Source organism: Rhinolophus ferrumequinum, chromosome 13 (genome assembly GCF_004115265.2).
Source record: "Rhinolophus ferrumequinum isolate MPI-CBG mRhiFer1 chromosome 13, mRhiFer1_v1.p, whole genome shotgun sequence".
Taxonomy (NCBI): domain Eukaryota; kingdom Metazoa; phylum Chordata; class Mammalia; order Chiroptera; family Rhinolophidae; genus Rhinolophus; species Rhinolophus ferrumequinum.
Window position 1 is genome coordinate 33,227,742 of NC_046296.1, and position 19,646 is coordinate 33,247,387.

General features: G+C 37.4%; 1 protein-coding gene across 1 annotated transcript in view; it reads right to left on the reverse strand.

The window, feature by feature from the left end:
• Positions 1 to 4,041: 4,041 nt before the first annotated feature.
• ACYP2 (acylphosphatase 2) overlaps positions 4,042 to 19,646 on the reverse strand; it is a 110,594-nt gene continuing 94,989 nt past the window's right edge. Inside the window, exon 4 of the mRNA XM_033124232.1 lies at positions 4,042 to 4,844. Within this exon, the coding sequence (XP_032980123.1) occupies positions 4,730 to 4,844 (115 nt within the window). The 3' untranslated portion in view covers positions 4,042 to 4,729. The remainder of the gene's footprint in view (positions 4,845 to 19,646) is intronic.

A 19,646-nucleotide genomic window follows, 5' to 3' on the forward strand; every position in this document is an offset into this window, starting at 1 on the left:
ATCCACTGCTACTCATAGCATCCATTGTGCCCACCTAGAAAATAAAACTAATACAAGAAAAACAGAGCACAATTCATGCTCGTGAAAAGGGCGGAAACCCTACTTTTTATAGAAAAACCTGCTAATGAGATTACACAATAACTAGACTTTTAATTCTAAATTTTAAAATTCTTATCAGACTTCAGTTTTATTCAAAATCATTTGAACCAGTTAAGAAAAATGAAAATTACCTGTTACACATAATTCTAAATGTTAGGTTAAAATCTGCAAGATATGCTCATAAAATACTTCTTAATTAAGCCACTAGTTATATATTTGTGTTTCCTCTTGCATGTTTTTCATTTTGATAACATGAAAATAGAAATAAGCAGCCAAAACAGTATGGAGGTACCTCAAAAAATTGAAAATGGAACTACCTTATAACCCAGCAGTGCCACTCCTGGGTATCTATCCAAAGGAATCCAAAACACTAATTCGAAAAAATATATGCACCGCTATGTTGACTGTGGCACTGTTCACAATAGCCAAGACATGGAAACAACAGAAATGCCCATCAATAGACAAAAGAAACCGTGGTACATTTTATACAATGAAGTATTATTCAGCCATAAAAAAGAATGAAATCTTACCATTTGTAACAACATGGCTAGACCTAGAGAATATTATGCTAAGGGAAATAAGTCAGACTGAGAAAGACAAATACCATATGGTCTCACTTGTATGAGGGTCTAAAGAACATAATAAACAAGCAAACTAAACAGAAATAGACTCAGAGATACAGAGAAAAAAACTGATAGTTGTTAGATAGGAGGAGGGTGGGGATGGGGAAGAAGGTGAAGGGATTAGAAAGTGCAAATTAGTAGTCATAATATAGTCATGGGGATATGAAATACAGTGGTGGAAATCAATAATATTGTAAAAACTATGTAGGGTTCCAGATGGGCACTGGACTTATCAGGGGGATCACTTCCTTGGAGACTCTGTGGATGCCTGACCAATATGCTATACATCTGAAGCTGAAGTAGAATAATACTGAATGTCAACTGTAATTAAATATATATACACTCATATATACCACTTCTTTATCAGTCTATTGATGGACACTTAAGTTACCTCCATATTTTGGCTATTGTAAATAATGCTGCAGTGAACATAGGGGTACCTATGTCTTTTCAAATTAGTGTTTTGGATTTTTTGTTGGATAAATACCCAGAAGTGGAATTACTGGATCATATGGTAGTTCTATTTTTAATTTTTTGTGGCATCTCCATACTGTTTTTCATAATGGCTGTACCAATTTACCACCCCACCAACAATGCAGGAGGGTTCCCTTTTCTCCATGGCATTGCCAATACTTGTTGTTTTTTAATTTATTGATGCTAGTCATTCTGACAGGTGTGAGGTGGTATCTCATTGGGGTTTTAATTTGCATTTCCCTGATGATTAGTGATATTGAGCATCTTTTCATATATCTGTTGGTCCTCTGAATGTCCTCTTTGGAGAAATGCCTGTTCAGTTCCTCTGCCCATTTTTTAATTGGATTGTTTGGGGTTTTTTAGTGTTAAGTTAAATGAATTCCTTATATGTTTTGGATATTAACTCCTTATTGGATGTATCATTGGCGAGTATCTTCTCCCATTCAGTAGGTTATTTTGTTTTGTTGATGGTTTCCTTCACTGTGCAAGAACTTTTTAGTTTGATGTAGTCCCATTTCTGAATTTTTTCTTTGGTTTCCCTTGCCAGAGAAGACATATCCAAAAAGGTATTACAAAGTGATGTCAAAGAGTTCTCTGCCTGTATTTTGTTCTAGGCTTTTTATGGTTTCAGGTCTTACATCTAAGCCTTTAAACCATTCTGAGTTTATTTTTGTGTATAGTGTAAGGAACTGATCCATTTTTTTTTACGTGTCTTTCACTTTTCCCAGCATCATTTATTAAAGTGACTGTCTTTGCCCCATTGTATATTCTTGCCTCCTTTGTCATAGATTAACCATAGAGGTGTGGGTTTATTTCTGGGCTCTCTATTCTGTTCCATTGATCTATGGGTCTGTTTTTACGCCAATAAAAAAGACGCATTTTTATATAAATATGAAAAATAATAAGTATGCTTTAACAAGTCATACCCCATAATTCTGATATGTTGCTTCCAGAGGAGGGTGGGCATGTGGAATGTTGAGACTCAAGGTGGACAGTCACTGAAGTGGATACCCATCTTTCGCCTAATTTTTTTCTTGGTTTTTAAAAATGTCTAATTCTAACAAAACTAAACCTGTCAAGGTTTATTAACTAAAATATATGTAAATTAAAAATTCCCTATGTAAGTTCCAAATGAATTTTGAGCCATTAAGTTTAATGTTAAGATGTATCTGGTCTCTACCACATTTTAAAAATTGCTTTACCTTTCTTGCTTTCTCTTTACCCATGCATAAACACCTACTTTTAATCATTATCTACATTTTCCATCCAGTAATAGAATATAGTTATGTATTAATCATTAAGCAACCTTGACTAATGTGATTCACTTTGTGCAGTTAGAAGATTGTACCAGCAAAGTGCGATTTCCTTGTAAAGAGCTGGGAAGGGAAATATCAGAGGATATCAGGGTAATAAAAAGTGACATATTGGTGTCACATCTGAGATCATGTTTTTCTAAAATCATTTAGCCTTTCTATGTGTAAAGAGATACAGGTTTTTTTCAAACGTGTGTGTGCAAGAAATGTCTTTTATTTTCTCTAAATCAAGTTGAATCTGCTTCAAGCCCCATCCTGTCTGGGAGGTGGGAAGTTAAATCTTTGTCATCCTGACACTTTGCATCCTCTCTCAGACGGGCCTTACAGGGTCTTATGTAGAAAGAACACTCAGGAAAGACTTCTCTGGTCTCCAGTCCGTCCTTACCACTATGGTTCCTTGTAGTGAGGATGCAGTGTAGCACTTTTGGGACAGGAATCTTGCTAGGTCTGGAGCCCCTGGAGCTGGGATCCAGCTTCTCTGGATGTACCACAGCTGCTTCCTTCTCAGGTTTATCCCCCAGAGGTGCCACTGGGGAGAAAGGTGCAGGTGTTCATCTCTTGGGAAATCCACAGCCTTTGGTCCCTTTCTAAAGTCTTGGATAATCTGTCACTTCCACTTCACTTTTACCCACTAAACAGCCTAGTTTTGTCTTTCTCCTCAATTCAGAATATAATGCCCTCTTTAAAAGGAAACCGTGCAAGGAAAGTTGTCTTCAGGGGATCTGGCGCCAAAACCTCCCCTGAGGTAAGGGAACACAAAGACCTGTCTATCTTCCTTGAACCAGGAGTGGGGAAATTGAAGGACAGCAAAACTCAAATGGGTATCACAATAGATTCACTTGCATAATATTTGACATATATAATACTTGACGGTATTAAAATAGTAGGAAAGTTCTTTATTCCTTTAAGTGTGTTTGGAAAGTTTTAAAAAATATCTTTGTCATTCCCTAATGTTGCGTTGTCTTCTATATATATTTGATATCAATATTATCATCATCTATAGAGTTAACCTTTCCAGTGAACAAAGCCTACCCCTTCATCTCCTTCTCTCAATTCTAATCTTGTAGCAGTTAGAGGAGAGAGTCCTGAATTCTTTCTCCATGCCATGGAGTGAGTATAGCAATGGAGATTTGTTCCATTGATAGAATTCTAAACTGAATTCCCAATGGACTTGAAATTGTCCAAGGAAGACAGGATGCAGGAAGAAAAGTGAGACCAAGTATGCGGGGTTGCCGGGACCCCCTCCACCCATCCCCATTTCAATCATACTACTTGTCCCTTTTCACTTGCTTTCTGTAATTCCACATGAAATTTTGTTTTAATGAAAGATACCATTGTTGTAAAATTTTGGAGGTCATTGAAGGTTATATTCAAGTATATAACTACAGCATTTGAAATTCCCCAGTATTTTGAGTTAAAGGTCTTCCTTTTTTAATAGTGTAATTCTATGGTATGAAAATGAACCTTCCCCTTAAAATACTCTGTTGCTTATGCATGTGAAAATTCCCAAACAATAGGCCAAGTTTGGGGGATAGTATAATTTATTTAGACTCAGTTCCTTTTCTGATTGATAGAATAACCATTGTGGATGGTTGTCGATACAAATCTTGCTGCTTGCTATACACTCATCTGTTCACTATACAGAACAATACAGTTCATAGAAAGCATTCCATAGCTCCAACCCAAGTACTGAATTATTTTCTCAATTAACCAGAATTTTAAAAATTAACTCTTTATTGATATTTCATGATTATAATGATCATCACATACATTTATATCTACAGGTTGTTTTTGTTGTTATTAAACAAATTGCTTGACTTTAATAACAGATTATTATTTGGAAGGTTATAGAATTCAATCCAGACAACAGGAACTAAAAATAATATTTAAATGGTTAACTTCATTATTTTATGTCTAGCTATATAATACGTATGCTATAATATTCATTAGAATTAAAGTTTCCATAACACAAGTTTCAATTTTTGAATTACAATTCAAATATTTTGTAATTAAATTTTTTACTTTAGGATACTAATCTTTTGCTTGTTAAAAACATAGTTGAGTAAAACTGTTTCAGTGTCACATATTTTTAGTAATATATATAATGTTGTGGATTTCAAAACAGTTACTTTTTCTACCCTACTCTGCTACTATTATCCTAGTATATAGACTTAAGAATATATAGTGTCTATTGTGCAGTATGAACAATTTTTATTTCTATTAGTAGCGAATACTAAAATTAGAATATTCAAGTTTAGAGATGGTTTTTTCATTAGAAAAGTTTGTGCGGTCAATGCGAGAACTAGGACTTCCGACCTTGCTCAGCCAGGACTTCCTACAAAAAAATAAATAAAAATTAGCATGTAAACTATACATAGACTAGCTCTAGCTAAAATGATCCCAAATAGGTAACAATGGGAATTTACTTTTTACTAACTTTTGCATGTAACGTGAAATATCAATTTTTACATTCTGTATATATATGAGGTATGTATGAGAATAGAACAGTTTAATTAAATATGGATAAAGAAAAGCTAATAACAAATTAAGCACAGTCAACTACTGATGATTTCATATTGGGGTTATTTCCCCTCTCTTAAAAGTCATAGAAATAATTCATCATTGTTTTCTTTCATTACCCAGAACATGGTGTGTGTGTGTGTGTGTGAGAGAGAGAGAATGGATGAAAGAATAGAGAATGTGATTTTCTATAAAGATTAAAATTAGATGAACACTTTTATTCAAAAACCATTTCTTACCATATATATCAGCAAAGTATCTACATTAAAGGGACAAGTTAAATGTTCTGAAACTTTCTGATTACATAGTGCAATGGTTTTTCTTATTTATCCACATGTCTAATTTATGCATTTGGGTACTTACCTGAGATGCTTCCTGTATAATTCAGGGTTAGTATAATATAGTGGACAGCTCAGATAGTACTGTTAAGGATTTTACAGAATCTTTCTGCCCATTAATGATTAGTTGCAATGACAGATTAAGTGGGATTACAGGTAAATCATATGAGTCCATTTTATACAAGTGATGGCAGTTATCCTAGCTGTTTCTGTGGAAACATTCCATGACTTATCTCATATTCCTGAAGTTCTTTCAAGCTGTGCCACTTGTGCTGTGTACAGCTGCACATTATTATATATAACAATCTTATAAAACTTTGAATTAAAAATATTTGCTAGGCTAAAGTTGTCTGATTATCTGAAAATTACTCCTAGGCTAGAGAAGGATTCTAATGATTCAAATTGCCATTGTGCTATGCAACACTTCCTTTGGTTCTTATTTGTGACAGTTTTACTGGGAAAGGTGAATTTTCACTGTTCTTTTCCAGAAACTATGCCATGAGCGAAGTAGCACATTTTCTTCAACTCATTTAGTTGAAATCTTAAAAATGGAAATTGGATGTGTTGAAGAATAAAATTTAATTATTATGAAAAGGAGCTGATGGCTTCAATTTTATAAGTCAATCTCCTTGACATCTTCTAAAAACAAAGGCCAGAAAGAGAAGCAAACATTTATTGTGCACTGTGTGCTAAATTCCTTACGTATACTATTTCCTTCAGTCCATCCTATAAGTTACAGTCTATTATTGCTCCTAAATTATTGATGAGGGAACTTGCCCTGGATAGCCACAGTGGTGGTAGTGACAAGTGATCAGATTCTGGATATATTCTGAAGGTACGGTCAAAAGATTTGCTGACAGATTGGATGTGGGTGTGAGAAAAGAGGACTGAAGGATGACACCAGGGTTATTGGGTTGAAAAACCTACTGTGACAGTGTTGTCATTTACTGAAATGGAGAGGCTGTGAGAAGAACAGATTTGGGGAAAGATCAGAAATTCAGTTTTGGAGTGTTAAGTTAGAGATGTCTATTAGACTTCTAAATGAGATGTTGAGTATACAGTTGGATCTGAGTCTGGCTGGAGGAGATCAAATTTGGACTCTCTCTGCAGACAGACAGTATTGAAAGACATAAGACTGGATGGGATCACGTTAAAAATGAATATAGATAGAAAAGGAAAGAGGTCCCAGCACTATACCTGAGGGCGCACCCCAGCGTAAAGAGCTCAGGAAGCAGAGGAAGAACCAGCAGAGGAGGAGAAGAAAGCAGCCAGGGAGGTAGGAGAAATACTGGGAGAGCATCGTGACCTGAGAGTCAAATGAAGCCCTCCGGGAACAGAGCATCCAGTGGGTCAATGCAGCTTGCAGGTCAAGTAAGGTGAGGACTGAGAAGTGACCACTGCATTCAGCAACACAGAGGTGACTGATGACCTTGACAGAGCAGTTTTGGTGGAATGAAAGCCATAATTGAATATGCTCAGGAGAGAATGAGAAGAGAGGAAATGTAACCAGTGGATCCAGGAGTAGGACTGGTGGGAACAGGAGCTGCAATGGACTAGTCCACCTGAGCTGACAGCTTACTATGTTTAACTAGTCGAGAGCCTTGACTACCTACCTGCAGCTGGTCTTCCACACCGGCCAGAGCTATGCCACTGGTAGGGACAGAATGGTCCTGCTGTTAGGTGATTCAGCTTCATTTACTGTGTGTGTGTGTCCGGGGCAGGGCCACTTTGTGCCATGGCTCCACACATGATACTCGTGTTGCTAAGAACCATCTTGCCTGACCTGCCAACTCACCTAGGAGCATTCTGGTCACCTAAGACCTTACTCCTCACGTGCTGCTCTTATAGTCAGTCCTTTATGGGTGTGGCTCAGGTCTGGAAATGGCAGAACTAACAGCTCTCCTAGCCACAAAAGAACTAGTCACAGATTAGTGAGGATGGGATATAGAAGAGGGTGCCAAAAAAAAAAAAAGTTTACACATTTTAAGAAGGGAAAAAACTGTATTAAAGTTGTAATGCTCAACATATACTGATAATAAAAGAATACAAGTCATGTGTATACATTTTTTTTGGCACCCCCGGTATATATATAATCACCCCGTTAGTGTGAAAAAGAACCACACAATCAAACAATACCAGTTCATTCAAGTAAATATTTAAGTAGCACTGTATACAGGTCATAATCTAGATACTGGCATACATACATAGATACTTAAAATGCAGTTTCTTCCCTCAGTAACTTACAGTCTAATAGCTGAGTTTGGAGTATAGTAAAAATAACTCTAATATAAGGCAGGATATGATGTGCAATGTGAGTTTTATATAAAGGGATGCAGGAATGAGGGGGCTAACTGTCGTCAAGGTATTCGGGGACACCTTTGTGATGGCAATAGCCGGTGGGTGAGGTTTTAAAGAAAATACTATCGAATTTATCAAATATTAGAATGGGGAATGCTAATTTAAGCATGACAGGAAACCAAGAAGCATAGGGAAAATATTGATAACATTAATTTAAAATGTAAAACTTTTGAAATGGTCAAAAAAATGTCTTAAGCAAAGCCAAAACAAACAGCAAACTGGAAAACTTATTTGCAATTTCCTTACTATACAAATAGCACTTAAACCAATACATAAAAGATGGCCATCTAAGAGGAAAAAATGGACAAAACAACATCAGCAGATGAAAGGGAAAGAAATAGAAATGGCCAATAAATATGTGACAATATTCTCACTCTTATTCATAATTTTAAAACTATGAATAAAGTAAGAAGGACACACCATCTGTTACTTATGAAATGGCAACGATTTGAAAGTTTGATAATATCTAGTAGCAGCAGGCAGGGTGTGGAAAAAGAGAAACTTTTCTACATTGTTGGTGGGAATGCAAATTTGTAGAACTTTTTAGAGGAACCACTTTAAAATTTTAAATGTCCATAAGTTTAAAATGTCTATAACTTACAGACATACTGTCATAGAGAAGGTACCCAGGGATACAGACTCTCAGACAGAGATTAGCATGCAGGAAGCCCTCTCGGGTATAACTATGAGGAGTGGGGGGCAAGGAAAGGAGGCAGGATTGGACACAGACGCAGTATCAGAAAATACAGAGGAGCTCTGAACCTGGAAGACCCTTCCGAGTTGTCCCAAGTTGAGGTGAAAAGGCAGGGTCTGCCTATCCCCCACATGAACCAGTCAGCAGAGAAAAGCCCGGAGAAGGAGGTGTGGTCTTTAGTGAGGTGCCTTCCTTCTGCTGAGGCAATTCCAAACTGAGGGCCACCTTCCAGCAGCACTGCCAGCGTCTGGGGAAGAAATCCTTCAGTCCTGAGGGGGAAGCTGAGTAACACATCACAGTATCCACTACACACGTTCTCACAAGTTGGCCAGGGGAGTCAATTGAAGATGCATGACAAAGGCGTGGGAATCGGTGGGACAGGGCCCCAGGGCAGGCTGGAAAAACCAGGATCGTGACATAGGTAGACTCATCAGGTTTAGAAAAGAAAGAGGACACACCTTTCTGTACAGAAGAGAAGACAAGGGGTCAAAAAACTGGAAAGCAATTGGATATTGAAGAGGCGAGGCACTCATATGAGATAGACGCCATTCCCTCAGTAAAATAAGAGGCAAGGTAATTTACTGAGAATAAGGGAGGTAAAGGTACTAGAATTGAGATATTAAGAAAGTAAAAAAGGTGTTAATTGCTATAGGAGTTAACAAATGTTGCCTGAAATGAAAAAACTGCTGACAAGCCACGCGGGCCCTTACGGTTAGACTCGGTGGCTGGGGGCTGCGAACCTGACCGATGGCAGAGCCCGGTGCTTCCTGAGATGCCTGTCCCGCAAGGATGGTCAAAATCAGTGGGGCCAGAAAGCAGTGCCTGGGACAAAGGCTTCCCAGTAGGGAGAGTCCACCTGAGGAGCATACTGAACAATTCAATCACGTTTCCTGGAGGGAGTGATGGAATGTGGGACTCCCCTTCTCCCAGCTGGAATGGACTTTTCTTTGGCCAGCTGCACAGCTGTGGTCTTGGGTTTACTAGGGTGAGCTGAATAACCCATTTCACTGGGCAGCTTCCGATTTGGGTATCTTTATATCTTTTCTCTTGGACCGGTCAGATCCTCCAGGAAAGATGCATCAAATATCCTGCCTAGAGTGTAGAAATCTGGCTGTGCATGTTCTGGGACTCCGGGAAGAAGGATAGGCCTCAACATTCAGTGCGTAACTTTCACTGAGTCCCTGTTTTCAGCACTGTGTCTGTTTTCAACTGTGCCTGTAAAGCCTCTCCAGAGCATGAAACTCAGGCTTCCATCTGGCCATGAGGGATAACTGCTTATTTAACAGATTCTGAATCAGTCCTCCTATTTTTAATCCCACCTTGCTGCCCACTTCCTTTGGCTTGTGCCCTGTGGGGTTTCCACTGTGTAAAATGAGCAATGTCTCTGCTTCTCCCACTGCAGGCTTACAATCCAGTTCTGCGTTACCACCAGCATAGCTGCTTTCTCATTTCCAAAGTTGTGTTGCTGTAGCTTTATCTCCCATTCTTTGTTCTTGTGGGTTTAAACCTTTTTAATAAAATCTATTTTACCCATATTTAAGTGGGCTTCTGGAGGAAACAGAGATAAATACGTATGTTCAAAATAGTAACATCTTTAACTGAAAGCATGGCTTTCCTCTTTAGATTTAAATCTTTCATCCATCTGGAATTATGTGATTGCATTTATGAAAAAGATATTTGAATTTTGAATGATTAGACATTTTCCTCAGCACAACTATTACCATATACTAAATCTGTGTATCTTTTTCTAGACATTCTGTTTGGCTCCAGTGGTATCTTTGGTTAATCCATAAACCAGTACTAAACTATTTTAATTATTTCAGCCTTAGAATACATTTTAATGTCCAGCAGTCCCTTCACTGCCCCCCCTTTAGTCTTCTACTTCTAAATGTCCTTGTTTGTCTCATATAGTCTACTAGATAATAGCATAATTTTGTCCAATCCCTTCAAATCCCCTTTTAAATTTTAAAATAATTCAGAGGGAACTGACATTTAATCTTATCATCAAGAGTAACAAGTATCTCTACTTTTGTTCATCTTTATGCTCCTCATAAAAATTTTGTAGTTTGCTTAATTCAGGTCCTGTTTATTTCTTGGTAGTTTATACTTAAGTATGTTCTATTTTCCTTGCTATTTTGAACAACATGTTTTTTAATCATCATGTTCTTTACCTGGTATATAGAGAAACTAGTGATCCCCTATATTGTAAACAGATGCCTCACTGAACTTCCTCAGTAGTATAACAGTTTTGCTTTCTTTGGGCTTTCTACGTAAACCATCCCATGTATTTTTCCTGAATTCATCCTGGCAGTCAATTGTTATCACATTGACTGGATAATTGCATTGCTCTTTATTTTAGCCTATGTAACCACATGTTGGCTACTTACATGACTGTAAGAAAATTGCTACAGTAACTATGCAGACAAAGAAAGAATCATGAACAGTGTTCTCCCAGCCAGTGGGCCAGCAGGACCGTAATACACCACTCTAGTTCCAGCATGTTTTATCTATTAGTTTAGTAGACTCAATAAATATTGAGCGGATGGTTGGATAGATGGGTGAATTATATTTGCTTGAAAGAGACTGAAGTCTAGTATTTTGACTGTAAATCTCAATCTGCTTTGTGTGCATATATCTTTCAGGTATTTTTATTTAAGAGATATCCACTGAGAGGCTTTAAAAAAAATAAGAAAGTTCAACTAATAAAAATGAAAGAATAAGAATGTAAATTGGAAAATTCTATTGATAGCAGTCATGTTATTTAATAGCCATGATCTCCTTTTAATGTATTTTAAATGTCTTATATAATGAGGTTTTGAAAATGCAACCAATTTTTATAAAGTCTATTTTATTCCTTTACCAAAAGCATCTTGCCTTTAACAATTACCCAGTAATAATATAAGAAGGGATTTCATTATGGATGCATTTCTTAATTTTGAATGATTAGACATTTTCCTCAGCACAACTATTATGAGGAGTCTACACAGTTGTGAAAACAATTTTTTAAGGCATGCCAAAGGACAATGATCTTACAGGCATTACTTTTAAATATTCTTCAGGCCATCTTTGCATTAAAGAAATGAATAAAACACAGTGCTGATAAATGTTAAATGACCAAGGAAAAAAATCTATGCATTTAATAAATTAACCGTGCTGTGTTTTTCTGCTCCTATTCAGGCAGTCACCAACTATATTGGTCCCCTCGGGGTTTCCACAGCATTCTAATTCTTTGGTGCAGATGGCACACATTTAGCCATCAAGTACAGTAAGTGCCACTCATTTATGGCCTTGGCAACTAGCAAAAAAGCCAGCTGTGACCTTCTAAAATGCACTTAGGTTTCTTCCCTGCCAGAGGCCCTTCTGAGACTGCCCCTGTCTAAAAAGCTCCCCCACTCCATGATGCTGTGTGCATCAAGGGAATTATGTGATTGTTTGTGTGTTCATTACGTACCTACTCTATGTTAGAATACAAATTCTAAGAAAGCGTAGAGACTTACTCACTGCTATATCCCCAACATCTAGCATGATGCCTGGTGAAAGTGATCATTCAATAAATATATACTGAATGAATGACACTTTGTCACAGCCTGCTTTCTTCTGGTCTATAGTTTCCAGGCATGGGATGCGGGAGCATTTCTAGGGTCCTACACAGTCCACACACAGAAAGAAACGCGGAGCACGACCTTTTAACTCTGATTTTACCTCATATGAAACAAAGCCATTCAGGTTTTTTTGTTTTTACACTCTTTGAAAGGTAAAGAAATAGTTTCTATTATTACAGAAAATGATAAAATATTTTAGTCATGACAGTCCCCTATGAAATAACACAAGTAATGACTACATTCATCCCCTTAAAGGAAGTTGGAGGCCTATAGATATGACCTAATAACCTGAATATAACCATGTGAACCAAGTTTATTCATAGAATCAGTTCATTTATTTTTGCCAGCCTCCAAATTTTAGCATATTGCTTGTGATTCTCAGTTTACTCATTATATAAACAAGCTTGGTAACTGACTTCACGTAGAGTTCAGGGGGAGTATTACAACAACACTAGAGGAGGGCCAAGTTCATCCTGCAAACCTAGTCACATGACATGCCGCCAACTCAGTCAAGTTCAGTGCACGGTTGGTTGTATATGCTCAGACATATTGTGATTATTGAATAAAAATCCTTAGACACGTTTCTTACTATCCCAAAGATGTACAAATACCTACTATTATGTTTGTTGTATGAATTCAGGATTTTAAAGCTTTTTAAAGAATCCTTTCTTCCAACATAATTTTGTCCAAAAGCTTAATGCTTCCAGCGGAAGTCAAGTGCTTCTCTGAAGCAAGGGAATGGTTGGGGGTGGGGTTCAGAATCTCCCTCAGCTGTACCTCGAGCACCTCTGGGGAATCCCAGGAGCTTGAACTGCTCAGTTGGAAAACTGCCCTATTAAGCTATCAATAAGCAAGGATATCAGTGAGTGGAATACATGGAGAATCCATCACATGTAGAAGTGCAAATCAACATAACGACTGTCTTTTCTATAATTCAAGTCGGTGTTTCCTACAAAATATAGTAAGCGCCTGAGGTGATGTAAAAAATTCCATTTAACTAATATCCTTTTCTGAAATAAAGAGGTGAAATTAAAGCACTGGAAAGCTAATACTATTAATAATTCATAGCAGTTCTATTTCCTGGGACTAAAGTGGGACAGCATAATCCTTTCGAATATCTCTGCAGCATAAGTATAAAATGTAGAGCATAGCAAGAAAGCAGACAGTAGGAAAAGACAGCTAATGAATTAAAAGCTAACGTGGTGCATGCCGGAAAATATTGAGTTGCCTGCCCATTTCAAGCTTTCAAACTAGCATTAATAATGGAAGGATAGTGTATAACAAATATTTTTGCTGTTGTCCTTTCTTTAGCAAGTTTCCTTGTGGATAAGAAATACCATATATTTCTTTATTATCAAGATAAATATTTTAGTGGTTTTTGGATATAATGTCTAAAATTTCTGTCAGATAGCCCAAGTTTAGTGGAGTTCAGAGATTATCAAGCGAATCCCAGAACATCCATAATTAACCTGAGACCAGATTCCTCATTTATAAAACGGGAGTCATTCCTCACTGAGTTATTGAAAGGATTAAAGAGAATGTATGTAAATTCCCTAATGCAACATCACACAGTAGGCCCTCAATAGCAGTTATTACAGTGTACCATATTTTGCCATGTATAACGCACACCCATGTTTTTAGCCCAGACTCTCAGGGGGGAAAAAATCTTTCATTTTAATTTTTTTAATTCAAATTTCTTATTTGTTTTATTTAGGTACTTATTTTTTGTATTGTAAAGGAATTTTAGCATTTATTTATTATTACACTTTTAACTCATAAGCATAAATAAAAGAATTAAAAACATTTATATAGATACAGAATTAGTAACATGTATATACCTGGGGTGCCAAAAAAATGTATACAAGTGGACATTTTGGTCAATGTTGCTCAAGCAGTAGTTCACCATAATCAGAAGTGTCTGGGTGCTGATTCAGTGTTTCCCTGAACATAGACCTAGCCAGACAATCAGCTGTAATGCATCTTTTGGAGCAAAAATTAATGTAAGACCTGATATTATATTATACCCAGTATTATATTATATTATATTATATTATATTATATTATATTATATTATACCCAGTCTTATAGTAAAATAAGACCGGGTCTTATATTAATTTTTGCTCTAAAAGACATATTAGAGCTGATTGTCCGGCTAGGTCTTGTTTTTGGGGAAGCACGGTGGTAACCCCTTTGAGCCCCTCTTGTACTAGCAGAAGTCAAACGTGACTTGTATTCATCTTTTGTTATCAGTATATATTGAGTATACAATAGTTTTTTTTCCTTTCTTAAAACGTGTGTACATTTTTTTGGCACCCTCTGAAGATACAGAATTAGTGCTACCCACGTATAATGTGCATCCTTATTTTTTCCTCACAAATTTGGGCAAAACAGTGCGCATTATACACAGCAAAATACGGTAATTGTTCTCTGCCAAAGTTGGTGATCAGCCTGTTTCTAAAGCTCTGTGACCCTTAAAGTCACACACTTGTAGTGCATTTCCACTAGTAAAACCTCTTGGTCTTGGCAGAGTTAACTTCTAGGCTGCATGTCACTTATTCTCCTCAGTTGGGAGAGAGTCTGGCATGAGTTATGCTCAGGATTATGAGAACCAGTCAACTGAGTCAAACAGCTTGGGAGCAGAGAAGACAGAAGAAGTGAAGGCATAACTGAAACCTCTCGCTTCTCTGCCACACCACAGTCTCCAGATACAGTGACAGATACATTCTTCTTTATGCTTTATTTAGAGGAAAGAAATTAGGCACACTGGAAGTGGAAGTGAACTTTGGGATCCTTTGCTGGGGTGTGAATCCAGCTACCACTTCCTAACTGGTCATCGTGGGCAGGTTTCTTAACCTCTCAGTGCCTTGTCTGTAAAGGGGAGAGTACGTTGCCTACCTCAAAGAGTTGTTATGAAGATTGAATGAGATAATCTGTGTAAAGTGTTTAACACAGTATCTAGAAAATAGTAAACACTCAATTTTTAGCTATTGAATCAGTCAGGGTACATTAGCAGGTAATTAAAACCACCCTAGCTATTTTAGAATGGAATTTAATAAAGGGAATTAGGTCGTCACAGAAATCACTGAGGCTGGAAGAACAGATTTAGATGGGCCTGTTGGAGCAACTCTGTAGAATTGGCTGCTAAAGTAGAAAATGTTAAAACTGTGAATCTCATGCAAATATTGCCTGATATATGTCGAAAATTTCTATTCAAAACATTAATGAGGGGTCTTAGGAGATATAGCTATGTCTGGTTGAAAGAGGAATTTAGATACACTCACGTGTATATACATACATACAATCAGGAATGCTGAACTCAGCTTTCTAATAGATGCAGCATATTTGTATAAATCAGAAAGTTCCTGAACATTCTACTAGACAATAATACCCAGAACGTCCCTCAGAGACACCCCCTAACTTCCATTTCCAAACCTTGGACAATATTTTTCTGACAGGATTATTAGAGGGACTGCTGGGAATTAGGACGCTGCCACTGAAATCACTGCATTTAGGACCATACTACCCTAACTGCAGTCCAGGTATCAGAAAGCCCCCACCAGAATAGTTGGCTCCAGAGCCACATAATTTCTGCTAGATCCTTATGCCAGCTAAATGGATGACCCAGGCACTGCTGTTTCTCTCTCCACCTCAGTTCCAAATTGAAATTTCACAGGAGGACTTCTGCTTGGTGAAACCTAAATTATATTTGAAACTAGCTGCAAGGGAATCAGAGAAACAGTTCCTAGCTCTCCAGAGTCTACAGGAAAGGAAAGGCACCAGAAAGAGCTTGGAACAGAGGTTGAGCAAGGCAATATACCATATCTACCACTGTTATTATTCACTTAACAAGAACTTGCTGAAATTTTACTCCATGAGACACAGATTAGAAATAGTTTTTGCTGGTCTGTATCAGCAACACTTTTATGCACTCTGTCAGATCTGCAGTTCTCTTCAGCACTAGAACAGAAATCCCAAGGAAAACCTACATTGAAGGGTCCGGTGGAAAAGGAGAAGCAGACAGAGGACAGGTGGAAAGAATGACCAGGGGTGAGGGAGATGACCATAAAGTGTGGTGTCAGAAAAACTAAGGGCACTGAGTGTTTTAAGGAGAGAGCAGTCAACTTCCAAATGCTGCTGAGAGACCCAAGTAAAATATGAACTGAAAAGTGCTTTGGGGACCTTAGCAGGATCAGCTTCAGTGAAGTGATGGGGGTGGAAGCCAGATGAGAATGGTTTTAGGAGTGAGGGGGAAGTGAACAAATGGAGACAGCAAGAATAGATCAATCTTTTTAGCTGTCTGACTGTGAAGGAGAGGAGAGACACTAATTAGCTTTATACATCTTTGTTTTTTTTTAGATAAGAATCTCCTTAAAATTTAATTGACAGCTTTTAGTTTCTGTTCTTGGCAAGCCAAGCCTGCCTCGATTCTGAATTCAGTGCCTTCCAGTATTTATGAGCACCTTGTCTCAGAAGAACAATATCTGAGAAAGACTGCTTTAAGGACACACAGTCTAAGACCTTTTGCATTCCAGATACGTTCAAATCTGCTCCTACATGAAGCCATTTGAAAAGGAGTTGGCCAGACTCCCCTGTATTTTCCTCCCCTCACTGTGACCTCTCTACCTCCTCCCAAAATGCTTATAAGCAAATTGAGTTTTTGGGGTGATTCCATTAACTGAGATAGGGCTACCAGATAGTTTAGAGCCAAAGTGTGACCCACCCAGAGCAGAGATCATATTTTAGACTCTTTTAAAAGCCCTGTTCCTGGCTCTGTTTTATGTCCCCACCCTTGTTTTTTAAATCCGTTTTCACTTTTAAATGTATGCTCTTTTGTTACAGTTTTACATCTCCTTACAAATCACTTTAAATGCTATTGGTAACAAAAAAGCTATAAACACAAAGCTGTGAGGTTATTTTTCTCTTCTTGCTGATAACTGTTTCTTTGATTTTATAACTGAAATTATTGGGAGGATTTTATTTGTTTATGGAGCTTTGCTTTACAACTGACTTTCCTAGACACCTTTTCAGTTAAAGTGATACATGCATTTTCAGGGCCACCACACTGTCGATGGCCTTGAACTTTGGGAATAAAAGCTCTCAGCCGCAGCCCCTGGACAAGGGCTGCTTCAGGCTGGACCACGTAGCCCGGCTGCACTGTGGCTGCTCAGGGAAGGCCCCACGCAGCACTTTCCTGAGGCTGCACGTCGAGAAGGAGCATAGCCGCCAGGCCAGTCTTGTGGAAGCCCCGCAGAAAGGTGTATGCACACAGGCTTTACAGACAGATTCATGAAGCATCTGACAACCACTTTGAAAATAATTTGTACAGAATTAAATCAAAAGACGAGTTTGAAGGCAGAATGGAGAAGCAGCTAATGACACAAGAACCACTAGAAAAATGAAAGATTCACTAGGTGGAAAATCAGAAACAAAAAAATTAAATTTTAATGTATAAAAGACTGTTAGGCTGTGTTTTAAAGGGATCGTTTGTGACAGAGCATATTGCCCTACATGTTGTTAACCTTGCAGATAGGGGCTTTCAGAATGCCTTTAAATATTAGATGAAAATCAAAAGAGTGAAAATCTTTTTCATGGATGTGTCTGTCTCCTAATTAGGGAAATGGCTTATCTTTTGAACCTCCCAGGGTTTTAAAAAAATGATCCTTCTTTTAGATTCTCGTTTTCCCCTAGGGAGGATGTTTTATCTTTAAATCCAAATAGTGACTCATTTCATACGGAAGCTCAAGTTAGGAGGTAATGTTTCAGTCATAAGTGGCCACCTGCAATTGGTACTTGAATATTATTCTCTGAATATTTTTTCCGCACTAATATGTTAAATGCTCATAAATTTTGGTCTGTTGTATAGAGATTCAAAAAATAGACCTTTCCTTTTTGAACACAAAAAAATACATGCCAGCTTATTCCCTTCTTTTATAAAAGAACATGACAGAAGGTGAAGAAAGAGTTATGTATCTTCCTAATACTGATGATATTTTGCAGGTGGTTAAAAAAAGTCATTGGTAAATCCCAATACATGTGATTGTGCATACACTTTGAAAACTAAAATTGAGTGTACTGTTGTCACTCTAATAACAAAAAATTTAAATAGTATGTGCTCGTTGAATGACTTAAAACTATTGTATTTTTCATAAAGAAATCAAATTTATTAACAGCTTGATGAATCTCAAATAGACATCATCCATATGTTCAAATTGCCTATCAAGTGGGAGAGGACAAAGTGAAAGAAAGAAGGATTAGAGGCTAAAAAGGAAAAGAGAGAAAAAGATTTAATGGAAGAGATTGAGAGACATGTAACCATCTCCCTCTAAGATAAAATTCTTCATAATTTTAATATTGCATTCTAAGATGTGCTCAATTTCTGATACCATTAATAAGATGATCAAAGAATGTCTAGTCACCAGAATCAAAATGCCATTTAATTAATTATATTACATCTCCCTCTTTTGAATTAAAAGCTATTTATACAGCAAGTAGATGGCTTTCATGTTTAGTTTTCCAAATGACTTTTGCTCATATTAGGCATATGAATCCAATTCACCAGTGTGATCTGCTTGCATCTAAGTATAATTAAAAGTCTGAGGTCTCAGAAGTTACAACCAGGATGTTAAAGGCAGAAAATGGTTCCTATTGTGGAAGAACCTGGACTCCCTGACATTGGGTCTAGAAAATGCTGTTTGGACCTGACAATCATCCAGATGAGGACTAATGTTTAGAAGCCTCTTCTAATTACATACGATTTACCTGCTAGAGCTAAACTTGCATCAAAGAAAGAAAGAAACGAGTTAGCAGCTTCCTATAGAATCCCATGAGGCAGCATTACATTGATGGAAACACCAAAGGTCTTCTGTGGTCTAGGAAAGTGATCTTAAAAGCTTTCTCTGAAATGATCAACTTTAGGGGAACAAAGGCATGCTAATGAAGTTCACAGGAGATCAATATATAAAATAGTATTCATTTATGAAAATATCTTCCATTTATACAAGCATGTTCCCGTTGAGGAAGCATGCTGGATTACATTAGATTGCTCTCTCTCCAGTCTACACATATTTGACCTAGAAAATATATACTGATAGTAACTTCTTCCTTAGAAAACATTGAAGAAGTGGTAATATGGATTGCCTTTTTACGAGCTCTGTTATCACTCACTGCTTTTCACTTAACACCCCATTGCTTCAAACAGGTTAATGAGGCTATGGTTTTCTTTAGAGTTACTTTGTTCCTGTCCTTGAGGAGACTCTCTGGTCACGGGATTATAGTGAAACGTTCCAATCTGTTCTTGTTTATAGGACAAAGACACATAAAAACCCATCACTTATTGTGCCATATTACAAACGACATCTTAAGGCAGTGTGCTTGGAAAGAGGTGATTTTTTTGTTGTTGTTTCAATTTTGGAAGGAAACATTTCTGATATTTTCCCTAGATTCAGAAAAGGTGAAGGAACTTAAGCCCTTCCTAATCAGTGGCCACAGTAGTAGTAGGTAACTGCAAGATTGCCCCCTTCAAAATGGCAGAGTAAGTAAACACTGTGCTCGCCTCATCCAATGACCACATCAACATTACAACTAAATTACAGAACATCCATCATGAAGAACCACCTGAAGACTAG